At 42.3% G+C, this 16,773-nt stretch overlaps 1 protein-coding gene across 1 annotated transcript in view; it reads right to left on the bottom strand.

Annotated features, from left to right (window-relative positions):
• oca2 (oculocutaneous albinism II) overlaps positions 1-16,773 on the bottom strand; it is an 84,252-nt gene that overhangs the window by 26,059 nt on the left and 41,420 nt on the right. The window contains exons 16-21 of the mRNA XM_050054592.1: positions 13,668-13,815; positions 11,704-11,761; positions 11,413-11,521; positions 2,296-2,423; positions 1,578-1,637; positions 681-785 (exon numbers count right to left, since the gene is read on the bottom strand). Coding sequence (XP_049910549.1) covers positions 681-785; positions 1,578-1,637; positions 2,296-2,423; positions 11,413-11,521; positions 11,704-11,761; positions 13,668-13,815 — 608 coding nt within the window. The remainder of the gene's footprint in view (positions 1-680; positions 786-1,577; positions 1,638-2,295; positions 2,424-11,412; positions 11,522-11,703; positions 11,762-13,667; positions 13,816-16,773) is intronic.

Here is a 16,773-nt window from a genome sequence, read left to right as displayed (position 1 = left end):
GAGATATGCCCATTCAAAGTTTGCAATTTCAGTTGGTTGCTATAGCGCCCCCCTTTGGCCAATTGATGTAATATTGCTTCATTCGCATCCTCCCATGACCCTCTACCACTGTGCCAAATTTCACATGGATTGACCAAGTCAGTGAGGAGAAAAACGTGGAACAGACACACAGAGTTTTCATCATTATATAGTAAGATTAATAAAATGAGAAAAATAAAATAATTTGATATGCATGATTGAGAAACAAAGGGTCAGAACTATTAATAATTAATAAAAAATAAACAAAGTCTCTGAAAGAGTGAGGTGTATTTTTAGAAACACATGTAAGTAACAGGCTGAAGTTGACACAGCGTCCTAGGCTGTCAACAACAAACGCACCCAGGGTACCTTGGACATATGCCGACATGGAAAGTCTATGACCAAGCTTTGATATGTGACGAGGTCAGAGTGAGAATGTGTTGGAAAATATGGAAAAGCAGGTCCCCTTTATTGTGAACAAGCAGTTTAATACTTTAGTTCAAAGCAAGATTAGTAAGAAGTGATAAATGATGGTGAAACCAATGATTCTGGATGAGTTTGTTACTGCTTCATGTATGGAGATGACTTGTTTTAACTGTGTGTGTGATTCCACAGCGATATACTGGAGTGTGAAATTAAACCATCGTGCTGCAGCCTCTCACCATGGTGGCAGTGAAGGGAATGTTGTCAATGAGAGAAGAAGCCAGAGCCGAGACCCACATCACCAAGATAATGGCTATAGCCAAACGCTGGTCTTCTGGCACCGCCTGAGAGGAGAGATAGTAAGAGCGACAGACAGATAACTGCTACTTTCATTGCCACTCAGATACACACACGCCCTCCCCCCCTCAACCCATCACTGATTTAAATCAAACACACCAATTATGTTCATTCTTTGACACTGAAGCTCTCTTCAGGGAGGAGAGGCTGAGAGGATGAAGCTGTCTGAATGCGTGACACGACCACAGCTGGTGGCGGTGTCTTTGAGTTTTATCTCCAAGCTCTGCCATACACACACAGGCCAATTCTCCACATGTGACAAGCATGATGTTGTTTGAATCCACGGTCTTCTCTTAGGTAAGCATGGCCAGGTTAAAGGAGGCAATATCTCCTCCTTTCACCTGTCCTCCACTTGTATCGAGAGCGAAAGGCCATGCAATTCTGCCCAGCATGTCGTCCATTGTTTGGGGAGCCTGAGCAGGTCAGAAACCATGAATAGCACACAACCTGTCATGTGTGATTATTGGACTCATAGAGGCCGGCTGTGGAAACACAAGCCGACGTACCTATTACTTGTGCAATTCTTCGCTAAGAGACACCTCGCTTGCATGATGCACACAGTCTAGGCTATGGGTGAGAATTACCCCAGACCCCCTTCAACTGCTGACAGGAATCAGATGCAGACAAAATAATTGAATTCAGAGAGCTGTGCAGGGCAGAGGGATCAATATGCATGGAATGCAATATCATGTCACCTGTGCCCAATTATCAGTTGTCCCAGTTGTATGGTGCCCTGAGTGATGATTGTTGTTTTTGAGAATCAAAAGGGAAAAACTCACTTTTATAAGCAGTGCTGTCTGTTCTCCAATATAGTCGATAAGCTGCAGCTGGGCTAAAGCCTGAAAAATGAAGAGAAGATTAATATGGGGGGAAAAATCTGAGGAGAATTAGTTACAGGTGGGATTAAACCAAGAGAAGAAAAGCAATTTGGTTTTTATTTAGCGGCTATTAAGTCGACAGAGACAAATCTATTCTTGTTATCGTTATTGACACAGAGAAGGAGAAACATATTCACACACTGGTGGCTGTTCCTTATGGGGACGGCTCTGTGACACGATATAATGTTAAATGCATTCAACACATAGTTTTGCCAGCGTCTATATCAAAGACTCAGAGGGAAACAGCAAAGCAGTTAACGTTAGGCTGTCTTTTCATCCTTTTACTGGAGGCTCATGGGTAAAGAAAGAGATAATTACTTTTCAGATTGTAAGCTCACTGACTGACTGAATTTATCTCACTGCCCAGTTTACTGTCAGTAGATCTGAGCACTGATCCTGCTTCCCTTTGCATGCTCGTCAGAGGAGAGCCCTGTTACACTCAGCCCAGTTTTGGCTCACTCTTTATTTAATATAATTACCTGGTGCGACAAGAGGAGCCTGTAAGCAAAAAGTTGTTGTTTGGCATCACTTTTAGCTTTCCGCTTTTTTGTGCGAGGTCCAAAAGCTCTTCAACAAATATAAATGGGCTTTCAGTCAATGCTAGAAACATGTTAAATACCTCCATCAAAACGAAGAGGCCAGCAAAGAAGAGCAATGTGGCCCACTCCACCCGGTGCAAGATGATCTCGAAATCCTGGATGTCGGCCAGAACCAGAAGCCACAGTGCACCCAGGATAGCAATCCAACCTGAGAGAGGGGACAAGAAACACCACCTGACATCTCCCTTTATAGCTGCAAAACACTCTCACTTACATAAAACATTCTTTCATGGTCTGATCCAACAGGCACACTTATTTTCACAGATGTATAACAGAACATATCAAACACGACACATAGCGATACTTAGGAGACTTTTTAAATGATTGAAAAGTGTTAATTAATTCAATGAAATGCAGATCCATCTGCTCTCAATTCACTGTAGGTTGTCTTTAATCACAGCTCTCAAAAAGAACAGCAACCTTTAGTGAATGTTACAGATGCTACATCTGCACCTTTACATCTCAGGGCCCTGATTCATTGATTTATAGCGCATGGTCCAACTCCACTTTTACTGGTTAAAACAACACATAATCTGGGCACAAAGGAAGGCACAAGGGGTTGTATTTAGTCCCTAAATCCATCATAGGTGTGTTTTGGGTGTAACATAAACTCAACCAACTGGACTGTCATCTAAAATCCAGGTGTGCCTTCACCTGACGCACTGCTATTTCCAAGGTGGATTTAGGAAACTGGAGAAGCAAGCAGTTTTCTGCAGAAACTAAGGCCATGGTCACACATGAGCGAAGTTTACTCTGGCAAATTTTCCACCCCCATTCACTTCCATTCAATGTGAGCAGAAGGGCAATTAAACATTCGCTTCAACTGAAAAAGCAAATTTCTATCTTCGCATTTTGTGGAGTTCTTTGGTGAATATACCTCAAGTATGTGAAGGAGACATTGATTGTTGACGTGTCTAAGCAGTCATTATTGTTAGATACTGTCCCACATGACATATACTATACGATACGATACGATACAATATGATACGATACAATACGATATACTTTATTGTCCCACCAAGGGAAATTTGTCTTGGACTCAGCATCTGCGCCACAAATGCCTTGACAGCCACAATGACAACAAACAATACATCAACAGCCATACCATCCCAACAACAGTTACATAACAGTATTGCACATATCCCATAACATTACACATACATACGCCATACACATACCATATGCTAAAAGATCACCATAATAAAAGCACTATAAAAATTATTGCACAATCGTCAGCCTCAAGCAGAATTGTTTAAGAGTTTGATGGAGGTTGGATCAAATGAATTCTTAAAACGATTGAGTTTGCAGTTAGGGACTCCATATCGTCTGCCTGAGGTTAGGAGGTCATATTCTAAATGAAGAATATTGGATGGATCCGTCACTATCCTCTGGGCTTGCCTAAAAACAGTTTGCTCATAAACAGACTGTAAGGTCTGATAGTCCCTCCTTGCCATAACCTTCATGGCCGTGTGCACCAGACAAGCAAGCTTAGTTTTCAGTTTTACTGCCAGGCTGACAGTGAGTCCAACCCAGTCTCACTCCGACGTTTGGGTAGTGACCTCCAGCGTCAGACACTGACAAAAAAAGCAGTCCTTTAACATCGGCATGATACGCTGCAAGTTGCCATTATTGTGTAACAGTGCCCAGCGGCGTCAGGGGGAAACATGGCGGGACAATAATGTTAGATAAGGGGGCAAAAAGTCCAAGTGGGGTGGATGGGTCCAACAACCACTGACTTTCACCCAGGAGGCCAGTGTTTGCTCCGTAAGATTGTAAAGTCAAACCCTGTTCTGTTTTCCTTAACCTAACCATGTGTGTGTGTGTGTGTTGGCTAAATATGACCACATGCGTTTATTGTTAAAGGAAAAAACCGTCAACTTGCGGTGTCGTACCGACGTATTTTGAAAGACCGTTGGAGTGAGAATGTGTCAGTGAGTCGGGATACAGGCATGGTACATAAAAAAAAAATAAAGAATGTACCAACAACAACATATTTCACGGTATTTATTAGCAAGCTAGCTAACATTAGCTAGCAAGCAAGCTTTCTATGCCCATCCCAAAAGGCACTGCCCATATTAAGCAAGAATATCGCCTCTGCAGGAGATGGTCACTCGCCTGCAGACGCTTGTGTGTGACCATATCTTAATGCAGTAAGAGCAGTCACTGTAGAAACTATACACACGACATACGTCACCCTCCATATGTCATCTACAAAATACATCCTCCCAATTTGGCGTTCTATTCAAGTAGCAAAATTCTCCCAGCTCTCCCTCTGCCTCGTCTATGCCGCTGCTGCCCTGTGTCGGTACTGCTGCCTGTTCTCTCAGCCCCATCTTCACCCCAGCATCCACCTGCAGGCTCCAGCTATGGGGGTGTATATTTAATCATCACACCCTGATATCTCATGCAAACATATCTGTGGGGAGTGATGAAGTAATGGGTGCACAGATGGGCACAGGTACATTTGCTACTTATACAATCTTTGTGCTTGCCACAATTATGAGTTCTCCGTCGGTTTTAAACAAGCAGTGACAGTTGTGCTGTGTTGTGCACTGCTTTGCGACTGATAGGGCCCTACATGTAGATCTTCATTTCCACTTTTTGTTGTCACATATAAGTCAGTTATCAATATATACTTAAAACAAATTTATGAGTGAAAATGAAAATGCCAGAAAATCAACATGTGAGAATTCAATCTGAGTGTTTAACACGTGCCCTCGCTATAATCTAATAAACAGATGAAGTGGTACTTTTTGGAAACAATGAATGAAGTATTTGGTCCGTCTTGGTGCGTCTGATGAAGCACTCGTTATCACAAAAATGTAATTTCGACACATTCTAGTCCAGAGGACAAAAGTTGGCACCAGCATGCTGATATTTACAATGGGAGAGTGTGCATCCACTTGGAGAAAATTTGATTAAACAGGTGAGCACCAGTAATTGCCTTGGCCGAGGCCTTTGGGGAAATAATTTCACAACTGAGGGGAATCAGAGAAGAAAGAAGAACAATGGAAGGACACAAAGAGGAGAGTGGCAGAGGGAAGAGACAGAGAGACTAATAAGAAGATCAGGACTAAAAGAGAGACTCAACAGCTTTACAGCATGTTTACATGAGCACAGCTAGCTGAGGTTTTTCTGATAGTCCAGAGTTCAGCAAGAGCTGGGATGGTAATTTGTGTTTTTAACAGGATATTTGGTTCCCTGGCATTGACTTAGATCTTTAGATGATTATACAGGTATATCTTGAAGGTAAACGTCGGCCAAAGTGTGAAGAAATGGACAAGGGGGAGGGGCAACAGAGAAATAGGTACACCTGTTCAACTGCATTTAGGCATGTAGACATGGTGAAGACGAGCTGCTGAAGCTCAAACCGAGCATCAGAATGACGAAGAAAGGTGATTTAAGTGACTTTGAACGTGGCATGGTTGTTGGTGCCAGATGGTTTGTCTGAGTATTTACTGGGATTTTCACACACAGGGTTTACAGAGGATGGTCCCAAAAAGAGAAAATATCCAGTGAGCCAAAATGCCTTGTTGATGCCAGAGGTCAGAGGAGAATGGCCAGACTGGTCCAAGATGATAGAAAGGCAACAGGAACTCGAATAACCACTGGTTCCAACCAAGGTCTGCAGAAGACCATCTCTGAAGCAACAACACCTTGTCCAACCTTGAAGCAGATGGGCTACAGCAGCAGAAGACCACACCAGGTGCCACTCCTGTCAGCTAACAACAGGAAACTGAGGCTACAATTCACACAGGCTCACCAAAACTGGTCAATAGAAGATTGGAAAAACGTTGCCTGGTCTGATGAGTCTGGATTTCTGCTGCCACATTCAGATGGTACATCAGAATTTGGTAAATTACACTCTCCTAAGAACAGGCGATCTTTCTGGATAACGTTTTCATTCCTATACATGAGGCTCAGCTAGAGTTACCTCAGTGTGCTTTAGTATGACAATAAAAGGCCATGTTGGTGGAGGACAAATAAATTACATTTTTCACTTAAATCTACTTATTCTGGTGATGTATGTGTCATTTGACAAATATTTAGATTTTTAGCTATCTTTCATCCCTTCCATTAGAAGTCCAAAGATAATTTTGTCAAAAACAACTGATCAGTGTGTAAAATAAAAGCTAATACAATGTCAAACTTCCCTAAGTTGTATCAAAAACAAGGAGATAATTAAGAATAAGTAGCCCGATAGCCACTGCACACTTCAATGATTCTTCCTATCAACAGAGGACAGGAAATACAGACTAACTACACTGACATATTCCCAGGCTGCCTCCTGAACAGAGCCAGGAGCCAGCAGCAGATAACAAACCTAAAGAGCTCTTCAATTAAAACGAGCTTTTAGGCAAGTCTGAGTGTTTTATCATAAACTCATCTATCAAAGGCACGACAATGGTGTCTGAGACAGGAAATGTGCAATGAAAAATGTCTCATCCTGCTTGTCCATAAGGTACACAGAGCAAAGTAAATGAACACAAGGACGAAGCCAAAAGATAAAGAGATTTGTGCTCCGGCTCGAGCATCTTGTACACTTGTAAGCATATGGTTCGATAAGAAACTGTGATGTTTAAGGTAATCTGCCCTGCCAAAGACTCAGAGTAATTTAACATAAGGAAGAATTTCTAGGGTGAGGGATGTCAAATATGTTTTTAAACATTATTCTAGCTTGGGGGAGGGGCATACGAGTTTAAATGTTTGTATTTTGTATTTATTTTACCACCAAAATTATACCATTTATCATAGCCAGTTGGATTTTTCAAAACTTCTGAAGGTTCTTGGACACACCACCAAACACTTCCATCAGAAAAACAAACAAACAAAAAAAACAAATCTGAGTTTAAAGTAGTGATATTTCACCAAAACCACTTAATTCTATGTCTCATTTCAAATTTGGTCAAAAATAAACCATTTGCACAAACTAATCAACCTGGTCTCATTCCGAAGTCATCAAAATCCAGTGCTTGGGCAGTGACTTGCAGCGTCAGACACTGACGAAAAAAGCTGTCCTTTAATGTCGGCATGATACGCTGCTGGTCACAGTTATATTTTAGCAGTGCTCAGCGGCAATGGGGGGAAATGTTGCGGAACAAGAACAAAAGTTAAGGTGGCGAAGGGTGGTAGAGAGGGGGTTGTATGGGTTCAACAAATACCAACCTTCACCTGGGAGAGCAGTGTTCACATTTCACAAGATTATAAAACCAAACCATGTTCTTTTTTCCTAAACCCAACCATGTGGGTTAGTTGTTGGAGGGAAAAAAAGACTGTATGTACACAGTATCTCCAGGCAATTGAATCGAACGCAACTGGACTTAGTTTTGTCTTAGAAGACGTTTCACCTCTTATCCAAGAGGATTCTTCAGTTCATGCTTGTCTGACTAGGCTGGAACTAGTCTGACAAACTGGTGTGGAAAAACCCAGGTATTTAACCTCTGAGGAGGTCTTCACAAGGCCAATGATGTCACTGGTTCGTCAGTGCTCCAATGGTGCGTCAACAACGGTCGTTGAAACTCCTGCTGCACTGGTGGTCGTTGGGAGCCTGGTCTCGCTCCGAAGTCGTCGAAATCTGGCACTTGGGCAGTGACTTGCGGCGTCAGCAACGTACAATAAAAAGGCATCCTTTAATGCGGTGTTCGGTGGCAGGGAGAAACCCAGTGGGACAAGAATGAAAGTTAAGGCGGCAAAAGTTCATGTAGGGCAGGTGGTAGTGGTGGTCGATGGGTCAAACAAACGCCGACCTTCACCCAAGAGAATGGTGTTTGTGTCCCACAAGGTTATAAACCCAAACCGTTTGTCTATTTTCCTAAACCAAACCACATGCATTAGTTGTTGGAGGAAAAAAATGTCAATTCTTGTTGTTGTACTGACGTAATGCAACCAATGCACCCAGGGTACCTTTGACATCATAGCTGAACGTGGCAGGACCATGACCAAACATCGATATGTGACGAGGTTGGAGTGAAAATGTGTTGAACTTACTAGCAAGCACGATAAGAGTGAAAAACTTTTTTTCATATTCAGGATTTCGTCTTCAACTTTTAATGTTTAACTTTCAAACATCAAAGAGTAAAAAATCTAAACACTTATTTGTGGTGGAGGGAGGGTCATGCATTTTCCACCAGGAACTCAGGGAGGCTATATTTATAGCTTCAGGGAGGGTCCAAAAGAAACCAAAAAAAATGTAGTCACACCCAAGCCACCCTCCTACTCTGATAAATAAAGAACAATCCCTAAAGTCTTTAAATGTTTACAGATTTATTTCCACTGTTTCCCACTTTACAATCCACACAGTGTTCTCAGCATTTTTCACAGCTACACTCTTCTGATTTCTGCATGGAGATCAATGAAGTTTCATCCACACCACAGCTGTATCAAACCACAGACACATTCAAGGGATCAAATGACCAAGTAATAATCCGTCCCAAATTAAATCTTACCATATGAAGTTAATGAAATTTTAATGAGGCTCAATGTTAAAAACACGTGTGAACGAATAGACTGGGCTTGCTGCAGTAGTCAACCCTGACTGTGACCTGCATGCATTAATGAGAGCCGTGTTTGGACGGGCGCCTGTCCCTCCACGGGGACAGAAAACACGCTGCTGTGGGGTCATTCCCATTTAATAAATGTCACAGAGAGGTAGCCTGAGCAGCGGCTGTAATTAACCGAGCATGTTTGGTGACTGAGTGGCTTCAGCAGCGAGGGGAGAGATGACAGGGTGGGCATGAAGACAGCCATCTTCATTTAGGGATAGTGTTAGCATTAATGAGATGCTGTTAAGGTCGCCTACCGAGCACACATCAGAGACGGCGCAGTCACACGTGTCAGACGGACAAGCTAACCCTCATGTCCGCGTTTACTAACATGCTCAAAATATACAAGCAAGCAGAGTCAGAGGCTCGCTTTTGTGGAGGCAGAGCAATCAGCTGACTGGTAATATCCAATCATATCCATACAGGTGGTCTTTGTACAGTAACTTTGGATACTGACTGACCAGTGACATTTGCAATTATAAAGTCATGATTGGGTTTTTACAACCATATGGTATTAATAGTTACGACATTTGACTCCAGAAGTTATTTTTATTAACACTACAAAAGGTTTGCTCCTGTTATGTATATACCACTGTATTTTCATATTCTCTCTTCGTGGTCCTGCTCCCTTTAGAAGCAATCGTTTTGCGCCATATCTTGCAGGAGATAGTCTGTTCCACATCTGCCCTCCTGAAACCGAACCACCTCCATTTGTTAGACCATCTCATGGATCTTTCTCCATTTTGAACTGACATGAACTCAGGACAATGTTTGACGTTAAATTGGTAGAGTGTGTAGCAGTTATGCTTTAAGCCGTGCTGGTTCTAAGGTAAGGTAAGGTAAGGTAAGTAAGGGTAAAACTTAAATGTCACTGAGGGGTCATAAGTAAAACAAAACAGACAGTACAATACATAACATACATACATGCTGCGGTACGTGACAGAAGAAGAAGCCGGTAACAACATGGCAACATCTACATCCAGAGCTGTTCATTTCTGGATGGACGAGGAGACACAGTTCATGCTGTGTCAGCACCAGTTTGCTGTTAGCTAACCGTAGCTAACTTGTTTGACGATTGTTTGGTCTGTGACGTAACAGGTCAACTGGAAAAAGGTCCAGTACTAACAAGCTGAAAGGGAGCATATCTCCACCTATCATAGCGGAGTCAGACATACTTCAGTCAGAAATTGATTCCCCTCCTATTGCTTGTATACTGGGACAAGGACAGTAGTCCAATTAAATGGCCTTGTGGAGCTATACCTGTAGCTCGACTTAACTGTGCATGTAAACAAACTGAGTGTGACCTGTGTGACATCAACATTCTTTTCTTTGTTTGTTCAGCCATAGTAATCATTTACAGACTGAGTCTGTTGCGCTAGCTCCTCCTACCCTCTTTGGTGGACCAACCTAGCCTGGCGTTGCCAGACCCAATTCGCAAAACGCGAAGTGTACATTTCCTCTATTCCCCAGGGGCGGTATCCTTCACACAATTGGAAAGAAAGAATTCCAATCAGAGTAAATGAAACGTGTGATGTAGGCTAGCACAACGCCACTGTAAACAGACCAGCAAGCAAGTGCAGCATGCAGCGGAGATGAGCTGTGATGATGTCTGGGAAAGCGTGTTGCTGTCTTTGCGGATTTCCTCCTCACTGTGGACTCCGAGTTGCATGGCTGTGATTCCCAGCTTGGTCGCTTCCCTGACCTGCTCCTCCATGAGAGCAACTAGTGGAGAAACAACAATAGCCCTCTCCCGATCGACGGAGCCAGTTGGTAAATTAAACTTTTACCAAACCCCGTAGGAAGGACGGCAAACACATCCTTTTTTTCAATAAAAGCTTTCAGTGCAGCCTTTTGTCCTGCTTTTAAAGAAAATATACATTCCAGTTCGTTCAACACATTTACCATAGTAGTTTCAAATGTATACAATACAATGTTGGTTGTTTACGAAATACATTCACTCCGCTCCTTGTCCCTCTTATTCTGATGACGTGATTTCAAATAACCCGCCCCAAAGTAATAAACAGTTGTGATTGGCCCAGTAAGCCAAAACTGATGCCAGAATTCGCGTTTATGACTCCATGGCCAGACTGATCTGCAGAGCGAAATAGAATATGAGCTCGCAAGATCAGGATGTGACTATGACTAACTGTGCACTGCTTGTGATTTTTCTCGTAAATGTCACCACAGACACCCAGTTAGTAATACTGCTCATATATAAATATTACAGTACTTCAGTGGGCCATTGGCTCGATCTCCATCGTGGTGCCTCATTCAGGGATAGGTAGCGACTGAACAGATGTTTATTTAGATTAAAATCTTAAAGATTACTTCAATTTCAGGTCAAATGTACATACTGTAATTTTAACGGAAGATTATTCACACAGGTTTGCAGCGCATGAGTAGTTAAGTCATGGGTCTAAATGCAGCTCAGTATCCATGTAATTTCTTGGTTGCATTTGTTATTCAGCCCATTATTTGGGATCATTCCAAATGCAAGGACAGAGGAAGCTGTGTTTCATAATTACATGACAGAACCTAGAACCACCCAGCCGGGCCTGTAAAAGCTGCGCTATAATGAGACGGTGCCGTGCTTACCGAGCTCCAGATGAATGCTGGGAACGAAGGAGTTGAGAAAGAACATGAAGATCACCACGCCGAGGACGGACACACACTTCACCAAAAGAACCTTGTCAGTTATTCTGTGCTGTGGAGGAGAAAAAAATATACTCTGTGTAAATGGGGAGAAAGCCGTTTTATCATACAGCTGATGGTATTTGTCTCAAGTGAAGTTTCAAAGACAAGGCCAGCTTCATTATTGAGATAACATTGATGCAGCATAGTCACAGTGGACGAGGAATCTGTCTGAGGTGAAATATGAAAACCCACCTTCTTTTGCAACTCTTGAATGTTTTGCTCCCAGTTCTTGTCCTCTTGAGATATTTGTCTGTCGAACACAAAAAACATTTTAATCTCACATTAATAAGTGTTAAAGCACTAACTAACTAATCACTCTCTCAGGAGTTTTAAAAATATTAGTTAGTGTGGAAAATAGTGCGTCTACCAGCTTGTGAAAATACAAAATGAATGTTGTGCAGTGGCATGAGTGTTGTGTATGGTCAGCCCACCCAATCACCAGAAAAACTGTTCATATTGTACTTTTTTCCAAACCATGGATAAGTTACATTTATACATTATTTTGTAGTGGATACATTGGAACTTTATTTCTCATCAAGGCTTTACTGAAGGTGTGGTAAGGTTTTGGCACAAAAAACACTTGGTTATGATTAGGAAAAGATCATGTTTTGGCTGGGATCACCCACATTTGGTGGCAAAAAAGCCTCTGGAAATCAGGGATGGGTTGGTGAAAAGCTCCCAGGCTCGGTGGCTTAAACAGTAATATGTCAGTAAATAACACCCGGGTTCAGTGGCTTATTTGCTGCTGGGAAACACAGCAATGTTTCAGTGAAAAACACCAAGGTCTGGTGACTCAAACACCACTGAAAACCCTGCAAAGGCTCACCTAAATACAGTGTGTTGGTTGTTTCAAACAGTGGTCTGCAGCTTGGTAGGTGTCTCGCCTAGCTGTCACACCATCCAGGTACAGGTCCTGTTTGTGCATGTGTGTGTATTTCAGGCCTGTGTGTATATGACAGTGAGTGAAAAAGAAATGAATTTCCCCTCAGGGATTAATAAAGTGTATCTTTCTGTTTTCTAACCCTGTTGACCTACTCTTTGTTGCAGCACATACTCGTTTGAATGCTCCTCTAAACACGGCTGAGAAATCATATCAGAATCTTTAGTACAACCTCATATGTCAACCCACAGAGATCCCCAACCCAATCACCGTGTGTTTAGGTTTTGGTTAGAGAAGATTGTGTTTCGACTTAAAACGGCCACAGTTGGTGGCACAAATGCCAGTGGAAATGCAGCAATGGGTGACTTAAAAACAAGCAGGTTTGTTGGCCCAGTTGCCGGTGGAAACTCCACAGTTCTCTGCTAAAAAAACATTCATGTTCAGTGGAAAAGCAGTGAGGGGTAAAGAAAAAACACCCACGTTTCTCTGGCCCAAACCCCAGTTGAAAAGCTGTAATGCTCGGCTAAGAAACGCCAAAGTTCGGTGCCACCACTGCTGGTGGAAAAGTTGCAATGGGTGCCTTAAAAACACCCAGGTTCGATGGATCGAAAAGACAACTGTTGTTTTCAGTCTCGCACAGTGTGTTGCGGGTCAGCAGCTGTCTCACGTAGCTGTCGCACCATCCACCATCCCTTCCAGCGATTTGCCAATTTACTGCGTCACTTTAGAAATGTTGATATGACACATATAAAATGTCCAACGTAGCATATTCATGGTTTGCAGAAATGTCTAATTCAAACATTTTCCTCTGGTGACTGGGCTGATATGAGACTGCTGTATTTCCCAGTGGTAATACACTGTATTTGTTTTGTAATTGTGTTTCTGTCTAGAAAACATCTTGGACAAAGGGACCAAAAAAAAGGCTATTCTTGGACCTCCTCACACTTTTCCTTCCTTGATTGTTTTTGACCAAAACAGTAACTGAGTAAAATGTTGTTTTAAAAGAATGAAGTATTCTAAAAAACAAAACTAAATTTGCATCATTGGACAAACACTAGAGGTTTTATTCCAAAATAATATTGAGATTATACTGGATTCTTTGTTTCATTCAAATATATGAGCACCAATAATGACTGTATCATGTGTAAGATTATGTTTATGGAAAAAAAGCAATAAGAGTACATGATGTCAGAGTACAGAAAATGTGTTCCTGTGAGAGGCGATAACATTCTCAACAATGACAGATGCATTTTCTGTTTTCAGAGCATTTTCTAACCTTTGGAAGGTTTTCATCAGCTTGCGGAGTAGACTTTCCAGGTTGAGGACTTTTTGCATCAGGAGGCATTTCACAGCTGTCTCCTCTCGGCTGGCGGGGTTAATACGCTGAGCCGTCTGCCTCCAAACCAGGATCTCATGCTTGAGTTCTGGAGGAATAGGACAAACAGAGCAGGAGAGAAAGCCGCCTGTTTAGTGCATGTTAAACACATGGGCTGCACAGTCATTCCAGTGGTGAAGCTTAGTAGCAGTATGCGGCTTGTTTATAGTGGGGGATTTGGTTGGTAATAGCTCCTACAGCTGAGGCTTACTGAGAGGATATAACGATGTTTCCGGTCAATATGCTGTGAGCCCCCATAGAGGGACTAATGCAGCCAGGCGACGGGCACATTGACCAGCTCAGGAGCAGACAATGTTGAAGCAGGATACAGCCTGAGGGAGCTGAACGCCTGTGTAGATATCAGTAGGTGCAATCCTTTTTCAGGAAGGTTGCTAGGTGACCTTAATAGGATCTAACTGGCAAAGGAAAAAATATTCCTGTAAGCGAATCTGCACAATTACCAGTCGTAGCAGGGGCTTGAGCTGATCTAGCTGTATGCTCCCCTAGGTAGGCCCAGGTTGGCGGGAGAAGCGGAAGCTCCACAGGGTGGGATTTACAGATGGGCCATCAGGCCTGCATTGAACGGTCACTGCAGTGATCGGCAGTGGCTTCCTTCAATCTGTGGGGGCTTAGTGGGACAATACAGCTCCTAACACTCTGTCTTCCTCATACCTTAAAGGGTAGCTACAGTATTCGTCAACCTGGGCCCATTTTCCATCTTTTTTTTGTCTAAGTGACTAATGGGAACAACAACTTTTGGAAATGGTCCAGTATTAATTGAGCCCACTGCAGCCATCAGCCACACAAAACAGGCTGCAATAACACCACTTGGGGCAGGTTTAAGTTCACTGAAAGTGTTTGTTTCTGCCACTGACAGGCTCATTTGCTTCTGTAAATGTCTGACAACATAATGAAAAAGATCCCTACAGAGAAATACATTTTTGTTAAGGAGTAAGATCTTTTTTGTTTAACCAGAAACAGACCCAAAATCGCCATCACCAAACCCACCAGACTCCATTTAAATAAACAGTAATTTTAGCACCAACAGAGGCAGCGTATTACACAAACCAAGATGGTTTTTATACGTTTTATTTTGTTGCTGTTGACTTTGAATGAAGTGTTTTTTTTACTATGATAAAATTAACATTTATTTAAATGAAGTCTGGTGAGTTTGATGATCACAATGTCAGGGATGTCTCTGGTTAAAAAACTGATCTTGCTCTTTAACACAAAGGTCTATCTCTGTAAGGATCCTTTCTTTAATGATGTCAGACACTTATAACAATCTGAGCCTGTCAGTGGCAAAAACAGAAACTTATAGTGGATGTAAATTAACGGTGCACAAATGCCCCACATTGCAGCCTGTTTCACAGCTGCAGCACTCTCGCTAAATACTGAACCAATTTCAAAATCATCCCATCCGTCAACTAGAAACAAAAACATGGGAAAATAGGATCGAGATTGAAAAATACCAAACCTTTAAATGGGAGCAGTGTGGGGAAGACTGGGGAGTTTGGTGGTCTCTCTTTTTTTAACGATCCCCTGCTGAGGTTCTCTCTTGGGGGGCAGTGTACTATTGCGGGTAAACACTGATAAGAGGTGTCTGTATTCCAGGAAGAACTGCAAAACAATTTCACACAAATATCTCTATTTTATTACTTTGCCCATTATCTCCATCCCCAGGGTGTCGTATGCAAAGATCTACAGTAGCGCCGAATAGATTGTAGGATGGAGGACACAGTTACTATCCCAACTAAACACACCCTGTGGTTTTTATTCTTATTAAGTGATCTTACGCTACTGCTGGACAATGTGCAGACAATGTAAAGTCTTGAGGGATGGCCATATCATTGTAGTTTCTGTTAACGGATAATTATTGAGATATATGAAAGATCTGATTAGCTGAATAGCTGCTACAATAGCACAATGAGGAGAAAAACTGTGCTGCTCTCAGGCTGCTCCCATGAGTGAGGATATTTTTTTTTTACTACCAACTAGTCACAGCCAACAGCTGAACATCAGAGTAAAAGGGGTTTTCTAAGATGAGCCATGTGGTGTCTGGGACAGGGGGTGAGTCATTAGTCTGTCAAGAGGCCGAGCTGCTGAAAGAGGCAAAAGGTGAAAGTGTTACACTCCGGGCAACGATGAGAAACGTGGCATACACCATGTGTGCTTTAATTAAACTCATTTTAACCACTTTAATAAAACCAAAATTAGGTTAAAATATCTCTAAAACCAGCTTCAAAACATTATCAGTTTATCTTTACCATCATGACCATGGAGAGATCTTCCATTTAATTAACCAGCACACCATAATCCAGATATGTTTTATCTGACATGATAAGGGAAATCTGATGAGGGCAATGTGAATACAATATTGTGGAAATTACTTAAGACAGAAGGGGGGATGTCTTCAATTCAGAGGGCACACACATCATGTGTGGAGGTCAGAGGGCCGCGGCCGTAATGCAGAGTTAATGAAGTTTCTATGAGGTCATCACGTCGCCTGAGAAGATGAGCTGCAGTTCCGGGTTAGTACGTGCACAGATGTTCTTAGGGGGTTAAATCACCTTGTGCTAATAATCAAAAGCTATTACAATTGATTCAAGATTGCGCCACATCCAGAGCAATCCCATAATTAACATTTCAGCCCCATGACAACATGATCGCGCCCCTGCCTGATGGCACCCTACATCTTAAAGGATTACTTAACCTCCCAAATGACCATTTATATATCAACTAGTCCATACCCATTGAGTACAGCATACCATACCATGACTTAGTCATACCAAAAATTAGAAAAACCCCCAAACATTGGTCCACAGGGGGAGCCACAGTGATCGGTCGCATTTTAGGCATTTTTAAGCATTTTTCTGTTGTTATAGCGCCACCCAGTTGCCAATTAGACTTAAATTTCTCCAGTCACCTTGAGGCATCCTGTTCTACATATCTACCAAGTTTAGTAAAAATCCATATGGCGGTTAGGCCTAGATAAGAAATGAGCTCT

Source organism: Epinephelus moara, chromosome 10, assembly GCF_006386435.1.
Source record: "Epinephelus moara isolate mb chromosome 10, YSFRI_EMoa_1.0, whole genome shotgun sequence".
Classification (NCBI taxonomy): Eukaryota; Metazoa; Chordata; class Actinopteri; order Perciformes; family Serranidae; genus Epinephelus; species Epinephelus moara.
Note: the sequence above shows the minus strand (reverse complement) of the source record. Positions and strands in the feature narration are given on the sequence as shown.